This window comes from Physeter macrocephalus, chromosome 14 (assembly GCF_002837175.3).
Source record: "Physeter macrocephalus isolate SW-GA chromosome 14, ASM283717v5, whole genome shotgun sequence".
NCBI classification, from domain to species: domain Eukaryota; kingdom Metazoa; phylum Chordata; class Mammalia; order Artiodactyla; family Physeteridae; genus Physeter; species Physeter macrocephalus.
The window spans coordinates 124754752-124772329 of record NC_041227.1 but is presented as its reverse complement, the minus strand read 5'-3'; the positions used below and the strand labels follow the sequence as shown (position 1 = coordinate 124772329).

The following is a 17578-nucleotide window of genomic DNA, read 5'->3' as shown; positions in this document are numbered from 1 at the left end:
ATGAATATTTGAGCAATTCCTGGACCACATCAGATTCTCTCTCTCTGTCCCAGGATACAAGAGGAGCCTGTCCCAGCCCTGCAATCAGAATAACATTTACATACGTTAAAAATAAACCACCGAGGAAACACTCGTACACCTTTTATTTACAACAGAATTGCAGAACTTACTAATGACAAATTCTTTAAAGAATGTATAAAAGCAAGCTCTTCCTGCCTTCCTGCCTGCCTGTGACAAGAGAGTTAACGATTATTCTTTCTCAAGAGAAGAGGTTATGGGTCCAAATCAACTCTGCAAGAGATGAAAACCTGAACACCGAAAACAAAACAAAAAACCTACAGGCAGCAGTGAGCCCTCAGTCTGACGGAGGAAGGGAGAGGAGCTCCAGATGGAGGCTCCTCGCCTGCAGGGAAGGGGCAGAAACCCGGAGCAGCGTGAACTGGAGGGACAAGGTGCCGCCGCCGCCACCACCACCACCACCACCACCACCGCAGCTTCGCAGGGCAGCTCCCACCTCCCTGCCCCCAGAGAGCCTGGCCAGCAAGGACATCTGCACAGACAGCACTGACCGCCCCTCATCAGGGCTCTAGAAACGACATCTGAGCTGCTCCTGGCCTCTGCCCAGTCCCCCTAACCACCCACAACTGTCAGAATAGACTCACCTCCCTAAACACAGCCTGACCTCATCTCTCTGGTCCGCCAATTTGGCAATGACCTGGTGCCCTTCAGGCTCAGTGCTCTGAGCAGGACAGCGTCCAGTGTCTGCCCCCAGCCTGTTCCCCGCCCCCGCCACAGCCGCTCCTCAGCACAGCTCGGGCCCGGTGGTCATGCAGAGCCACCCGCAACCCGGGCTCTGGCCTCTTTAGGGTCACAAATGCCTGCCACCATTTTGGGATCGTGAGCAAACTCCTAGGAAGTCAGAGGTGACAGTCAGCTCCTAGCAAACTGAGGCCCAGATACCCCGTGAACTTCGGTGCGTGTGCGAGGTCTTTTTCAGGCCTCTCTACCTCCTCATAAGCCAACTGCAGAAGACAGAAGTCAAGTCTCAAAACCAGTTACCTCTTCTCCCATAAGCTTTATCAGATGAATATTTGAGCAATTCCTGGACCACATCAGATTCTCTCTCTCTGTCCCAGGATACAAGAGGAGCCTGTCCCAGCCCTGCAATCAGAATAACATTTACATACGTTAAAAATAAACCACCGAGGAAACACTCGTACACCTTTTATTTACAACAGAATTGCAGAACTTACTAATGACAAATTCTTTAAAGAATGTATAAAAGCAAGCTCTTCCTGCCTTCCTGCCTGCCTGTGACAAGAGAGTTAACGATTATTCTTTCTCAAGAGAAGAGGTTATGGGTCCAAATCAACTCTGCAAGAGATGAAAACCTGAACACCGAAAACAAAACAAAAAACCTACAGGCAGCAGTGAGCCCTCAGTCTGACGGAGGAAGGGAGAGGAGCTCCAGATGGAGGCTCCTCGCCTGCAGGGAAGGGGCAGAAACCCGGAGCAGCGTGAACTGGAGGGACAAGGTGCCGCCGCCGCCACCACCACCACCACCACCACCACCGCAGCTTCGCAGGGCAGCTCCCACCTCCCTGCCCCCAGAGAGCCTGGCCAGCAAGGACATCTGCACAGACAGCACTGACCGCCCCTCATCAGGGCTCTAGAAACGACATCTGAGCTGCTCCTGGCCTCTGCCCAGTCCCCCTAACCACCCACAACTGTCAGAATAGACTCACCTCCCTAAACACAGCCTGACCTCATCTCTCTGGTCCGCCAATTTGGCAATGACCTGGTGCCCTTCAGGCTCAGTGCTCTGAGCAGGACAGCGTCCAGTGTCTGCCCCCAGCCTGTTCCCCGCCCCCGCCACAGCCGCTCCTCAGCACAGCTCGGGCCCGGTGGTCATGCAGAGCCACCCGCAACCCGGGCTCTGGCCTCTTTAGGGTCACAAATGCCTGCCACCATTTTGGGATCGTGAGCAAACTCCTAGGAAGTCAGAGGTGACAGTCAGCTCCTAGCAAACTGAGGCCCAGATACCCCGTGAACTTCGGTGCGTGTGCCTCAGCCCCCAGAAGAGCCTCAGGAGACTCCTCCCCAACCTGACCAGGACCTGCCCACGGCCACAGTCCAGAAAAGCACACAAGTGTGTTTTTAATCCGAGGCAAGTCCCACAAGATGGACGACAGGACCCCAGGGCAGCCCGGCCCGGGTCACGTGACCTCCCAGCACCTACGGGGCTGGCCAGGTCCAGAACGCTGTTTCCACGCGCCACCCGCCTGGGACACCTGACCATACAGTCACGTCCCAGAGAGCCAAGCAGCGCCTGTATTTCCCGACAGCACCCACTGGGAGCGGACTGTGTGTGAGCGGAGGTGCTGGGCTCCTTGCTCTCACCCATGCCGAGGTGGGTGGTCCCGGCGGAGGCAGTCTTCTCCGCCAAGGCCCTCAGCTCCCTTCCTCCTCCTCTTCCTGCGGCTCACGCGGTGGCCGTCGCTCACGCATCCCACGGGCCAGCCGTTCCCCGGCTGCTGTCCGCCCTCTTCCTCCAGTCTGCCCGCTGGTGACTCCGCCCGACCCTCCTTCCTGTGTGCGGGGCTCCAGGGCGGCCCTGGCATGCGCCACGCCTGCAGAGGGGAGGCGTCCGTGTCCCCCGTGTGCTTCCTCTTCCTCCTCCTCCTCTTCCTGGGAGGCCCGGGAGGGGCCGCCACAGCCGTGCAGGTCTCTGAGCCCTGGCCCTGGGTTTCTCCTATGCGGGTCTTCTTCCTCTTCTTACAGAGACCCTGGGGGGGCTCGCTGGCCTCTAGCAGCTGGTGTGAGGGGGCCTGGAAGGCCCCGTTGACCTGAGGCAGGGGCGCAGAGGCGGGCGAGTGGCTCTGTGGGTCCGATGTCCCGAGAGGCGGGGAGCTGCTGGACAGTGACGGGGAGTGGGGGCCGAGGGGGGGCTTCAGATGGCTGGATGGTCTCGGAGCAGGTGACACAGCCCTGTAGGGACAGTCAGGTAGTGAGGACAGGCTGAGCTCTCCCTGCCTGCCCTCCCTCGGCCCCTTCCCTCTCAGGTCAGGATTTTTAAAGACTTTCGCCTGGAAACCTCCGATATATGTACATTTCAGCGAACGTTAGAAAATACATGCTAACAAATTCAAATCTTAAGATCAAAGTTAATAAGAATCGTTGCATATCTCTTAGTTTCTTGTCACCAGGCAGTTCAAAGTACTTTTGCAAACCCCAGTGTTTCAGATTCTCAATACAAATGTATTGGGAGGAAACCTCCACTAAGCAATAAATGTCCAGCCTCCGCAAGTATCAGGTGTCTGAGCACAGGCGGTGAGTCTTATAAGAAAGGCGGCTAGGAGCCTACACGTCTTCCACTATTACCCTTCAAGGATTTTCCTCTGAAACTTGGGGTTCAGGAAAATCAGGGAAACAGACTTTCCAGTCAGATTACACAGCAAGACAAGTAAAGGGCAGGATCTAGAGCAAATCAAGTGAGACTCTTGGATCTCCTCCTGCCAGCTATGCGACCTTGGAAAAGTCAACTTTCCACTCTGGGCCACAATTTTCTCATCTGTGAATAAGTGACAATAATGCCCATCTCCAAGCGTTGTTAATTAAACAGGACTGTCTCAACATCATCTAAACTAGACAACAAACTCTGATGGCAACATACAAACTGCACTACTACATCACGCTACTCTGCGTTTTCTGGAATTAAAAAAAAAAAAAGTTGTATGTCAAAGAAACAAAGAACAAATTACCCAATAAACGTCTTGGACGTTTAAGGACCTAGCATGTGCAAAACCCCCCATGCCAGGACTGAGAGCGGGAGGGGGGCCGGACGAAGGGAACAGCGGGGCCCCGAACGAGAAGGGCAGGGAGGGCACGTTGGCGCCGCGGCAACGCCAAGCCCGCCCAAACCACCCCATGGCCTCGCCCCATCTTCCTTCCCTCCTTCCTCCCTCCCCAGCTGCCAAAGGCCTTGACAGCCCCTCAGCCCTCAAACAAGCCGTTTATCGGTAATTCTGGACCTTTGGCCCCGGACTCACAACGGAACACGAGCACCCCTGTACGGAGCGGGCCAGGAGGCGACAGCCCAAACCTCCAGAGGGGTATCTCCGCAGGAGCCTGAAAAGCTCCCAAAGAACCTCGCCTCCCGCAGCAGCCTCCGCAGTGCACGGGCGGCACCTGAGCCCAATCGGGAGGCCCTCAGGGCCAGGGTGACAGACCCCACCCCACCCGAGATAAGCCAGGGAGCACGGCTGGGAGACACAAGCAGCGCACAGGACCCTGAGCTCACACAGGGTCTGTTCAAACGCCCCCCACCCTCCACTTCAGGGTCCTGTCACGGGGCTGGGGGGGTCACAGGCAGATCGGCTCACAGCACACGCATCACCACGAGCACGTGGCAGACGACAGAAGATGAAGACAGAGTAAAAAAGCCAGGGCCTGAGAGACCAAGCCGCCTCTGCCCCGCTGAAGCCCCTTTAGCAGGAGGACAGAGGAGACACCGGGCAGACCTGTGTGCTGTCCCCACGGGGGAGGAGCGGCCGCCCCGCTTACCGGATTGTACTGACAGGCCAGGTGGAGGCGACGACGGGGTGAGTGGGTTTCCGGGGGAAGGTGAGGTCGGAGGATGGAGAGAGGGGAGGTGGACGGAGGTCATTGCCGGTTGCCCTCCGCAGGGTGCTGGCCTGCAGTTATTGACATAAATAAAAACTTGGTGCTCTAAAAAAGGTTGCCGTGAGTGAAGAGAAAAAGTAAAAATAAAATAAGAATAAAATAAAAAATAAAAGAGCCCAGAAAGAAGGATGAGAGGACAGAAGAACAAAAAAGGGGGCGTGAGGGGTGGGAGAATGGTAGAAGAAGAATCAGAAGTGTTTTTGGTTAGAAACAAAAAGGAAAAAACGAAGGAAGTTTAAACAAAAATCTCAGTACGACAATCACATCACGGAGCTTCGAGGTGCACACAGAGGTGCCAGCCAGCCCGTGTCCCATGCGTCCCCGCGCTCAGAGCTCCCTGCCGGGGCCCGTGCCCCGGGGCTCCCTTAGGGCGTCTGTCCACAGATGGAGACAGAGGACGGCTGTGTGGCCCTGACCCTCTATCGGCCACTGGCCTCGTCCAATGACAGAGATGCCACCACCTGCCCGTGCCTGGACAGCCCTCCGCCACCTAGGGACGCCCAACGTCTCAGCTCCTTGGGCAGCCAGATGCCCCCGTGCTGCTGCCCCACCCCCCAAACTAAAATCGAACCCGCTCCTCAACCCCGACCGACACCCTCCCACACACCCACCTTCCTGGCAGAAAGGGCCAGCTTTTTGGCCGGCGGAGGAGACATGGTGTTGGCGGGCTCGGGGGAGGCGCTGCTCAGGTCGAGGCACTTGGCCTTCACCAGCTCCACGTCCTCTCGGGCCGGCAGCACCTTGGCGGGGCCAGCTGAGTGGGTTCCCTGAGAATCGCCAAGAGGGGCGGCTCCACTCTGGGGGGCCGGGGGGGGCCTGGCGGGGCCACCGCCAGCAGGGCGCTCGGGGCTGGAGCCCCTCCTCTCGGCGGTGGGGCCCTCAACACCCACCTTGGGCCCGAGCCCGTTGGCGGTCCTGGCGGCCGGGGGCCGAGGTGAGGTAGAGAGGGTGGCCCTGCTGTCCCAGGAGCCGGGCCTGCGGCCCTCACACCTGCTGCCGCCCGGCTCGCCAGCGCTGGGGGGCCCCGGGGAGGTTTTGAGCGGTGGGGAGAAGTGCTGCGGGGGGGCTGGTTTCTTGACTTTCTTTCCAGGCTCATCCAGAACGGTCGGCGCGTGGGTAGGCGTTTTGCAGAGTTTGGGGGAAGGGGACCCCAGGGGTGGCTTGGGAGTAGTGTATCCATTCTGAGACTTCAGGCCCGACACAGAGCCATTCCTGGCAACGGGCACCCCGAGCTCTTCAGGGGTCTGAGGCTTCTTCATTGTCACAGTGTCTGGTCTCTAAAGGGGAGCAAAGCAGAGGAGGCGGTCAAAGCCGGAGGGAGCATAGCCAGCTGGCCGGGCCCCCACAAGGAGGCAGCAGGCAGGGGCTCCGAGGAGCAACTCTGGACAAATTATTTATACGGACACACGATACAGATACTGTTACTTCTTTTCAGCATCTTTTGAGTTGTGCACGTATGGGTGTGCCTCTTTATCTTTACTATGAAAGCTGTACATTTTCATCAAGATTTGAGAAATACAAAAAAATACAAAGGGAAAAAATTTACCAAGTTCCATCACCTAAACATAACCCTCCATTAACAGGCTGGTGTCTTCTCCCTTTGGTCTTCTTTTCTTCTGACACAGGTGCACAGGGGCACCTCAGTTTCACCACATGTCATTATCACCTTCATACTCTGGCCCATCAACAAAGGTCTTTAATGTTTGACTAGTGACCATCTCATTGCGTGAAGAGTTTATAAACTAGACTGGCTCCAGGTCTCCTTGACATGACCACTAAGGTGCTAAGTGCCCCATCCTTCTCCACAGCACCATTACAACTGGGTCTATGCCACTCACTCACCGAAACGCTCCCCGAGGCCTGCGTCGGTGCTGTTTACCATGACAGGTCACCTCCACCCCCAACCAGGTCAGGGTCTTCGAGACTATGTGCTGAAGGAATGGTCAGAAGACAGAATCTTCTTCTGTACTTAGTACTCCACGCTAATTTTTTAGAAACGGAATTACTAGGCTCTGAATATTTTCATAAATTAGGATGCTTACTGCCACACTGCATTTACTGTACTCTTGCCGGCAACAATTTTTTTCCCAAAATACTTGCTAATTTGATACTGTTTTGAATCACTTAAACATCCATATCCTCTGCACAGGCAACAGAGTGATTTTAAGTCACTTAGGTCATTACCTCTTTATTAGCATTCTTCCTAAAAGGAATACATCTTCCCACTGCCCTGCAAAACCTGTTCACTTGTTGAGCATTTAAGTACATGGAACTTATACAATGTTACTTAGAGTAAAATAACTTTTGTGCAACTGCAGAGTATTTGGAAAGTTATTTTCATGAAGAAAACACGCAGGGTCAGTGAAGAGGTCTTGCAGGTGGCCTGACGGCGGCGGGGGGGGCTGTGCTCGCCCTCAGGCACCCCCATGCCCGTCGCTGTTCCTCTGAGCAGCACCCAAGGCTTCCGGCTTTCCTGCTCTGGCCACACTGACCACCACCTTTGCAACCAGGTCATGGCATGTCATTGCTACGTCAACTCCAATGCTTCTATTTCAGCTTCTATTTTCTTGAATGTTGGAAAGGAAACAGATTTGCGTAAATGACTAAAACCCCTGTAGACATGTGAAGGTCCCGGCAGCCTGTGTTTGGATTTGATCTTCAGACTGAAGGGAAAGGATCACAGAAGTAGTCAACAGAGAGGGCCGTTCTATTTTTGAATTATGAATTACGTTATAAGGAAACTGCTATTCTCTTGTTAATAAAACTAAGTTCTTAACTATTTTTAGTACAAAATTTCAAATACATACAAAAATAACTTCAAGGGTATTCCTTAATTGTTAACACTTTACCACATTAGCTTTCTTGCTCTCTCTCCTGCTGTATATATATGTGTGTATGTATGTACATATATATTTTCCTAACTATATGAGTTAAGTTTTAGACACGACGTCCTTTTACCTCCATATACACCCACGAGTATTCCTAAAAACAAAGGACGTTCTCTTAGCATAACCACAGTATAATTATCAAAATCAGAAAATTAACACTGGTACAAACTACTCACATTTTTAGTATTAAAAATGTGGGGATAAAGTATTTTTTTCCCAGATGCTTAAGGCCAGAGGTTTGCTCGGGGAACCTGTCACTGCACTTCTGCGTGGCAGCTGCTCTAAGGCGGGGACACACTGGGAGCTCTAAGTCTTGATTTGCTGAGTCAGGTTTTCTCATCACTGCCCCCTCTTCCTCCTCACCATTGTTGGCTCCGTGACCCACTTCAGAAAGAACGTGGAATACAGCAGGACTGCTGTCTGCACTCTCCTTCCATCGGGCCAAGCTCCCCAGCATGAAGAGGTCTGGGGGCTCCACGATCCCAAGAGGCTCAGGCACGAAGAACGGTAATGATTACATCGATCCTCTTAAACAAGTACCTTTCCAGTCACTGATGAGGATGTGGTCCCATTGCTGATATTCTTCCTGGCGTGGTCTGGAACCACCCTGGGGTGGCCGGGAAGGGAGGAGGTTGTCCTGCAGATGGAGCCCTCAGGACTCTTCTTAGAGCCTGGAATCCTGTCAAAGGAATAGGACAAAGTCAGGGAGTGTCTTACTAAAGCTGCAGAGGCTTTACTGAAACTGAGTGTGAGAAGGAATCAGAATACAGAAGTCAAGGTTACAATTCCATTCCAAAAAATAAAGGGCAGGCAGGGAGTTCCCTGGTGGCCTAGTGGTTAGGATTCCAGGCTTTCACTGCAGTGGCCCGGGTTCAATCCCTGGTCTGGGGACTGAGATCACACTGCACGGATAAATTAAAAGAGGCAGGCAAAGGCAGAAGAACAGCCGGAGGGAACCATGACTGTCCCAACGTGCTTCTCTGAAGCTGACTTTGCCCTTAAACCAAGAGAACTTACTACGCAGCCTCAGATTCTGCTCAATGTAAGCAGAGAGCAAATTACTCAGTTCTTCGGAGATTAGATTCTCAGTTTATCAGAAAGCCATCCTGGAGCAGCAGAACACCTCCCTTCTCCACATCCTCATCCTCCAGGTCGGTGACAATCAGTCCCAAGAAAAGGCACCTTCCAAAGGCCTACACCCTCTGACAACTTAGCCTCTACCCTCTGACAACCTACCTCACTGCCCACCGTGATCACTTTCCCCACAGAGGAAGGTCTGTACGCCAGCCGATAGCCAGATGGAACGCATCTAATTTGGGGCAATAATGTAATAGACAACCTTCCAATTTACATTCAAAGTCACCTCACTGTGGGGCAGATGGACTCCTGCTCTGACCTTCCCACAGGCTCTGGCTTTGACTCAACAGCCAAGTGGACGTGATCTAAGTGTCCTTCCCAGTGGCCGCTCTCCACTACACCTGGCTGGCAGGAGGAGAGCTGCTCCAGGAGCTTCCCTCCTGCAGAATTCCAGTCACTTTCATGCAGAGAAAGGCCAGGGAGGCCGGTCGGGGCGAGAGCAGAGGGAAGGCGAGCGCTCTGCGGGGTGGGGGTGGGGGTGGGGGTGGGGAGCCGGTTACCGCAGGTAGAAGAGGACGTAGGCCTGCTGGTTCAGAACCACCTTGATGTTGCTGGAGTGGACAAAGGAGTCGTTCATCTGGTACCACTGTCCACTGCTTGCCTGAGCAGCACAGGGTGTGGACGAAACAAAACACAACGATCAACACTTCCGCGATCCTTACTTTTAACAAGGGAAGGAAAAAACCTTTTAGCTGCCACATGTATCCCAGTGCTGATGAACTAACTAGCAATGATTTCATAAAATGTCAAGTATCTAACTTTGAATGTGCCCCTGAGCGTGCTGGAGTCCCCCTTCCTTCCTGGCACCCCAAAAGATGCGAGCTTTCCTTGTGGACGGCTATTCTGGCAGGTCTGCTCAGCACAGCCTCTCCCACCAATATCTGGCCTTCCGAGACTTTTCCAGGGGTCTAAGGACAGACAGGGCACTGGCAGCAGTCCCCCCTCCAGTGTCTCATCGCAAGGCCAAGAGTGGGACAGATCCTAGTGGGACAGGTTTAAAACACATCTTTGCACTCCACGAAGAAACAACAACAGGACCTGGACACAACCACAAAACACGGCCACTTTCCACAGAATAAACATTCTGCAGAGGTCACATGTGGACTTGTGCAAACAGGCACCGCAAACCTGTCCCCCGGAGGTAGCACGCGTACTACCACCTAAGACAGCCTGACACGAACACAGGAGCCACTGACCTTCACGTAGCAGTAATAGTGCCCGGCGTGGCAGCTATAGCCCGAGTGGACCAGGACAGCATACAGCCCGTACATGACAGGCTCACCATTACTCTGGGACATATATGGACGGATGTTCAGGAACTCCGGATATCCCACATCCTGTTTGAAAAGCCAAGAAAAAGGCAATTACAATTCATCACTGGGAGTAAGGGTCACCTTGCCCTCTCCATCAGCTGGTCTTTAACATTGTGGGGCAATGGGCACACAGCAAGGCTGAGGCGGGGGCCTCCCTTAGTCAGTGATTAAAAGAGAAGCAGAAGAGTGCAGTCTTTCTATGGGAGTTTCTACGAGAAACTCTTACTTTATTGTCCTGACAAGTGGTTTATGGTCTCCTGTCTTGGCTGTGCGTCCAAATTAGTTCTCTCACTACCTGGGTCCCACGTGTGAAAGGAGAAGAGTTGTTCATTCTCCTCCCTGCCACCATGCGGGGACACTGCAGGGGGAGTACAGGGGGACAGCGCTGGGAGTCAGGGCTTCAGGAAAACAGGTGCTGACTCCACACGGCCAATTGAAACAGCAGGTTAAAATTTTAACGGAGTGGCTCAGGATGAAGGTCACGCCATAATTTATTTTAGAAATCAATAATTTTTCATAAAAAAATATTATCAAACACGATCTTTGAATGATACAGATATAACATAATTGCATTGCTGCCTGTGCACATACAGACTTTTAAAAAAATGAAGTACAGTGACTTCCCTGGCAGTCCAGTGGATAACACTCCACACTTCCACTGCAGGGGGCACGGGTTCAATCCCTGGTCTGGGAACTAAGATCCCCCATGCAGCACAGTGCGGCCAAAAAAAAAAAAAAAAAAAAAAAAAATGAAGTACGGTTTACACAGAGTGAAAATAGGAGCACAGTTTGGTGAGTTCTGACCAGTGTACACTGATGGTAACCTACACTCCATTCAAGAGACAGACACGGACCCAGAAAACCCCCTTCTGTCCAGTAAGTGCCCCCATTTCAAGCACCCACTGTTCCGAGTCCCATGGCCAGTGGTTACTTCTGCCTGTTCTTGGGCTTCATATAGTTGGTACCTGTTTGTCTGGATCAACAGAATGTCATGATATTCACCGACATATCTTTTCCTGTCTATTGACAATCTCAAAATCTCAAAAGCCAACACACCCAATAGGCTCCGGAGCCCAGTCCAATCTTGCTAGACATGGGGCCGAAATCAAACAGACCAATGTTTCTCAGACTGTGTCCTAATGGAAAACTAGTTCCAGGAGATTTTATGGCGGAACGTGAGCTCCTCAGGGCAGGAGCAACACGACCTCATTCAGCACTGATTACCTCCCACTGACTTCCCAGTGCCTCGCGTGGCATGGTGCAACGTAAGCCCGAGTGTTAGAACGGTGGAATGAGTGACTCCCTCAGTAACTGAGTTTAGAAAATTCCTCACAGCTTACTAAAGGCTCTGAGAAGGTCTGCAATTAAAAAGAACTACTTTAACTTCGGCTTGGCGTTTCCCAAACTCAGCTGAACACAGAACACTTTTTTTCAGGGTACCATACTACCGTTCTGCAGAACAGCAATTTGGGAAATGCTGACCTAACCACTACCACTGCCAGCACGGAGACTGAAAGCTCAGACAAGTGCCTTGCCCCAAACCACACAGCTAGGCTCTACCAACCGAGAACACATCTCCAGGCCCTTATGAGACAAGGCGCCTTCTATTAAAACACCACTGTGCAAAAAAGTAAATTATTACACTCCACAAAAAGGCACAGCATGCAGCTGCACCTGCTTTAGAGACAGACAGGACGTGGGAGACGAGAGCCGCAGAGCACAGTGTTCATCACACTGATTCTTGGGCCACCCAGACCTTCTACAGCAGGGACACCCCAAGCACAGGAAGATGCTAGGAAAAAAAAAAAAATGTTCTTGAACTTGACTCTATAATGATCATTTAGGGACTTTGCAAAAATGCGGACTCCTGGGCCCTGTCTCCCAGGGATCTGAATCCACTCAGTCTGGAGGGGAGCATGGAATCTTTCAAAGAGCGCTGCCCAAGCAGCCTGGGCACTGAGAGTGCGCACCTTGGTGATCTTCCCCCCACTGAAGTTGGCAAAGCGCTTGAGCGAGAGTGTCAGGACGTTGGACGTCCTGTGGACGGTGAACCGCTTGCTGGCCGGAACCTTCTTCTTGCATCTGCAAGGAAGGGGAGAGGAAGAGCTGTCGGCTCGTGCTCTGAGGACTGCTGTCCTCACACTAGGTTAGTATCAGAATATCAGGAACTGCACTTTAAATAAGGGGTCTTCTTAAATGAGACTGTGCCCCCTCTGCACCCCTAAAAACCAATCAACACCACTTAAGGAAAGGAAAGCTACGGCAGGGCAACCAGGACTAGAGAAAAGGTGGAGATTCTAAAGCAAAAACGAAGTACTTTCCCAAGGAGGAGACAAAAGAAGATGCATGTAAAAGTAACTTTGGGCTAACACAGGAAAAGCAAATTCGAGCAGATGTGGCCAAGAGATAAACAGGCAGGCAGGAAATCACCGAAAGCAAAGCCAGAAGACAAGAAAATGAAGGGGGAGGAGACAGAGGCAAAAGTAAACAGCTTCTAGAGCTAAAGGAGGTGAACTGCGAGGGATAAAAAGCAAGGTTTAGGCACAGAATCATCCACCTGAAAAGCATAGTGAGAAAAACGTTCATTAGTGATTACAGCTTTTAAATGACCTGGATATAAAGTAACACACCCACACACTGAGACTGCACAACCCTAAAGAGGACAAGGTCAGTCACAACTGCTGAAATGGAAAAATGCCGAGGACAACTCAAGTCAAAAACGGAAGCCACAGAACACGGCTTTTCGAGGAGACAGGACGGCCTCCGGAGCAGACGGCCATGTCCAATCACTCCACTTCTGTGCCTCAGTTTTCTCCTCCTGTGAAATGGGGGTAATAACAGTCCCTTTTCCTCACGAGTGAATGCATGCGAGGCCCTCAGGATAGGGACCAGCACGGAGTAAGTGCCACATAATAAACAGCAGCTATGACAACCACGGCTATCCCTCCACCTGTGTTGTTTAAAGGTTTTCAGTTTTAAGACATATCTACGCCACTCAAGAATGTGGACAGTGATTGGGAGTTCCCTGGCGGCCCAGTGTTAGAACTCGGTGCTTTCAGTGCCGCGGCCTGGGTTCAATCCCTGGTCGAGTAACTAAGATCCCGCAAGCCGTGAGGCATGGCCAAGAAAAAGAAATGTGGACAGTGGTCACCTCTGAGGGTGAGAGGGAGGGAGGGGACGGCAGCCGTGTCAGGTTAGGTGACATATTTTCTTTCTGGCCGGCTTGATCTTTTTGCCACGAGCAAAACGAAACTTACTTCGCACACATATAGGCGTTCTCTCCACTCAGGACATCTGGTTTCACAAAAAGTTCCAGGGCACGCACGATATTTGCAGCTTGCTGAGAAGGACAAAAACAAGGAATAGAACAAAGAGCGGAAGAAAAAGGCTGACTCTCCAGAAATGCCAAATGTAAGGTCTTTTTCAGGCTGACGCAGCAAATCACAACATTCCACTAGCATAAGAACTGGCCTGCTAGCTGCCACCTTCTGGGAGTCAGAACATGGCAAAGGAACAGGGAGCCAGGCTGTTATCCCTCCTCTGTTGACGAGGATCACAGCCCCGGGGGTTTATCAAGGCCTCAGAGGGTCCGGTCCAGACCTCAGGCTGAGGTGAGCTCACCTCCTGCAGAGTCAGAGCCGGGAGAAAGGAAGGCCGCTCTGAAACGCGCAGCCTCTGTGTGAAAGCTGCCCGCAGCACACCGGACCTCCCTGCTCAAGCCCTGCACTCAGTGTGGCCGCTATTCATGCCTCAGGGCACAAAACTGCATTATTTTCCCCCTTCTTTTTGAAAAAAAATAGAACACACAGAGGGAAATGGCCAGGAAGAAATACACGAAAATGTAGGACTCCAAGTATTTCTTTCCTGATCTACCTGGATCACATGCCCTCATAGGTTTTTTGTTTTTTGTTTTTTTTTTTTTTTTGCAGTACGCGGGCCTCACTGTTGTGGCCTCTCCCATTGCGGAGCACAGGCTCCGGACGCGCAGGTTCAGCGGCCATGGCTCCCGGGCCCAGCCGCTCCGCGGCGTGTGGGATCCTCCCGGACCGGGGCACGAACCCGTGTCCCCTGCATCGGCGGGCGGACTCTCAACCACTGCGCCACCAGGGAAGCCCCCTCATAGGTTTTTGTTCTTTGGGTTATTTGCCCTCTGGCCTCCCTGTCCTAATGCAAACGAAACAGCATGACAGGGTCTATACCCGAATCTCCAGCGCCACATCCAAGTAGGGATCGTAGGTGTCTGAGACGCTCTTGCACACGGAGCACTTCACTGCGAGAGAACAAGGGGGGCAGTGGGGTGGGTTCAGGGCCTCCAGGGCACCGCCCCCGTTTCCAAGTCTGAGAACTGGAGGCAGACCACCAGCTCACCAGCCCCCTGAAATCTTGGAATGGGAAGTGCTCAGGAGGAGAGGAGGGCAAACCCCGAGGTGCCTTCCCAGCCTGGCCAGCTGCCCCAGGGGTGCTCACTCCCACCCCAAGGGCAGCGGCCACATCTGAGCAACTATGGAGCCTGAGGAAAAGGAACACCACCCGCATCCATAGGCTCCTGACGCTTTGCTCCAAACCCCCTCCCAGGAATGGGGCCCCCAGCAAAGCAGCCCGCGGGGCTGCGGTGCACAAACCAGGCTGTAGGCCTCCTGGGCCTGGCGGGTCAGCCTGGGTGCCAATGTCAAGCATTTCTGGTTAATACTCTAATCCCCAACAAGAAGGGGCAGAGAACGTTTCTCCACTTACCTCGCGATCGGAGATAGCCTCCAAAAATCTGATGGACCAAAGTCGTAGCCTGCGTCTGACGATCCAACCTGCAGAAAGGCCATGACCTTCAGGGGGAGGACAGGGGCCAAGAAGCAGGCCGGCAGCCCCACCAGACCCTGTGCCGTTACCCACTCAGTGCGAGGATGGGAAAGGTCCACCTGGTCAGCGGCAGTTCCGCCTGGAGGCCTCTGCACGCGCTGACCCGCGTGGCCTGCTCCCCACAGCAGCCACCTCAGCTGCCCTCTTAGCAGGCAGCCTCACCTCCCACGGCACAGGGAGCAAGAGGCCGGGTGGACCTGTACGTCACCCCACCCCCGGCCCACCCCTCCCCGCTCCAGCTCAGCCCCAGTCCCTCGTGGGCACCGCACACGCGCACCTCTGGGGAAGGGGAGCGCAGGGGGAGCAGGGACAAACTCCCCCTCTGAACCCGCTCAGCAGGACAGCAGTGGGCACGGGCGTGGGCTTTAGGGTCCGGCAGACCTACATTCAAACCCCCAGCCCCAGAGCTGCGAAGCAGAGCTCCAGAGAGCACCTAGCGCAGCGCCTGCACCCACAGCGACTCACGTAACGAAGAGTCTGGAAACAATACCCTTCGTCTAGCCTCTGCTCCTGGTTTCGTTTGCAACCCACCGAATCTGACCCACTCCTCTGTAACTGTCCTGAGTCCCCGAGACCTCCGGCACAAAGGCAGCTGACCTTTTGGTCTTTTGGGCCACAAAAGCACTACGTGGCAAGGCCCACTCCCTGCCGGGAAGAGCTTCCCCGTGTCCACCCAGGCCCCACTCTCCTGCCCACCACCTCCTGCAGATGCTTCTGCCTCCTGAGGGGGTGGGGGGCGGCGTGAGTGCTGCTAACCCCGCACCTCCCTCCGCAGGCGGCCACCTCCCACCACCGGCAGAGCGAGCCGGGCGCCCTGGTCTCAGCCTCCTGTTCAGGACACACGACTATTCATGGCCGCGCTGCCCAGACGCACTGAAGAGTATAGCTCCAAAACACGTGGGGGACAAACACAGGGTCAGCAGATTTTTATTCTGCAAGTTAGGAAAAGAAAAATCAGCTGCCACCGTCTATATTGTCACCACCACTCATCAAAGAAGGGACATTTTAGGTCCCAAAACTAGCAAGGACATAACCTCAGAGCAGACTGAAAGCCTCTGGGTGTGATGCAGCTGCTGAACTCCAGGTCGCCCCCCAGGTCACCGGAAGCCCGTCAGGACAGGAGCCCAGAGGACCACATAGGACCCACCCTCGGTTCAGCCAGAAGCAGGGACAGCACAGACATTCAATCACCCAGAAGGAGGAAAATAAAGCCAGATCAAAAAGCTATCCCAGACGCTCCCACTGAGCGTCCCAGAGGAAGGGAGGGAAAGGAGAAGGGACGAGGGGCCCTGAGGCCTGTGCGGCACCTCCTATAAGGTGAGGCTCCCAAGCGTCCTGGCAACAGGATGTGGCTGGGAGGCAGCCCCCAATGCAGTGACTGGGCAGGAGGAGGTAGGCAGGCTCCTTGGGGAGCAGGGGGTGCAGGGGAGGAGAACAAAGGGGAAAACCAGGGTCCTGAACAAGAAACATAAAAATACTGAGGCCACACGCCCCTTCTGCCCCCAGAGGAAAAGCTGCCCACTCCAGCATGTGCTTCGCTGTGTGGCCAGAAGGGGGCGCCCGAAGCAAGAGCCGAGCGAATCGCCAAATCCTCGTGATACGGAAGCAAAGGTGGTTCCGGTAGAAAATGGTGAAGGAGACTTGACACCTTACCTGATGAGAATCAGACCCCCCGGAAGCAACATGAATCAGGAGAAGACAGCGACACAAACTCCAGGCTGAACTGAAGACCCCAAACAAGCATGTGGGGAGATGGAAGAACACCGTGAACAAGCCTTAAAACTAAGATAAAACACCCAAAAGGAGGGAAAGTTCACTGAACTCAGGAAAGAAACAAAGACTGAACTTTGTTTCTTCTTTCTCTGAGGGGCACATGGAGGAGGGACTCAAAGGAGATGGAGTGAGGGGCACAGGAAGCAGGGGTGGGGGGGTGTGCAGTGCGGCCGCGGGGAGGGGGCAGCTGAGACATGAGAACACCAACCTGGCACCCAAAAGGGCACCGTACCATCAAATACATAAAGCAGAACACGAGAAACATCCCCAGGCGTTAAGGGGAAAAAGGGGCCTTTAACACAAGCAAAAGCAAAAGCAATGCCATCGTGTGTTCCCGAGGGGAGAGCCCCAACTGCCCAACCAGTGCGGGGTCACCAAAGACAGACCACTTTACCGGGCTACGGGTCAGGTTTAATGACATCAGAGTTTCATCCGCTGAAACAGAGGTTTCCCATCCTCGTGGCTACAACTCAACTAACTTTCCCAAAGGATGTTCCAGATATGACTCCTGCGTTGTATTTCCAGAGTCCAGGACTCAGTTCTATTCCAAGCCTAGGCAGCATTTCCTGCCTCCTTTCTTCTCTCTGAACCCAAAAACCCAGGAATGATACAAAAACACTGCTGATAGTAGCTGTTTTACAAAAGGGAAGACTAAGCAACCAACCATCAATCCGCCATGTGCATTTGTCTATGCTCTCAAATTTGGGCAGGGTGAAACCTCAAAAATCATAATCTCCTTACCTTCAAGTTTTCCTGCAGCCTTTCAAGTTCTTCCATAAAGACATTATAATTCCTACCATCCCCATCCTCAGTACCAAAATAATGAGGTGATTTTTCCACAAAAAAAAAACAAAAAAAACAAAAAAAAACAAAAAAAGGGCTTCCCTGGTGGCGCAGTGGTTGCGCGTCCGCCTGCCGATGCAGAGGAAC

At 53.3% G+C, this 17578-nt stretch overlaps 1 protein-coding gene across 5 annotated transcripts in view; it reads right to left on the bottom strand.

The window, feature by feature from the left end:
• Window positions 1–1002: 1002 nt before the first annotated feature.
• The window catches only part of USP36 (ubiquitin specific peptidase 36), a 31622-nt gene continuing 15046 nt past the window's right edge, over window positions 1003–17578 (bottom strand). The window contains exons 7-18 of one of the 5 annotated variants that reach the window (XM_055090204.1): window positions 14756–14823; window positions 14221–14291; window positions 13279–13361; window positions 11992–12103; window positions 9905–10045; window positions 9209–9309; window positions 8112–8250; window positions 5295–5960; window positions 4564–4694; window positions 1746–2988; window positions 1254–1311; window positions 1003–1161 (exon numbers count right to left, since the gene is read on the bottom strand). In XM_055090204.1, the coding sequence (XP_054946179.1) occupies window positions 2397–2988; window positions 4564–4694; window positions 5295–5960; window positions 8112–8250; window positions 9209–9309; window positions 9905–10045; window positions 11992–12103; window positions 13279–13361; window positions 14221–14291; window positions 14756–14823 (2104 nt within the window). In that variant the 3' untranslated portion in view covers window positions 1003–1161; window positions 1254–1311; window positions 1746–2396. Of the gene's footprint in view, window positions 1312–1745; window positions 2989–4563; window positions 4729–5294; window positions 5961–8111; window positions 8251–9208; window positions 9310–9904; window positions 10046–11991; window positions 12104–13278; window positions 13362–14220; window positions 14292–14755; window positions 14824–17578 lie in introns of those variants that run through there. The other 4 variants (XM_055090203.1, XM_028498912.2, XM_028498914.2 and 1 more) reach the window with 4 other exon arrangements.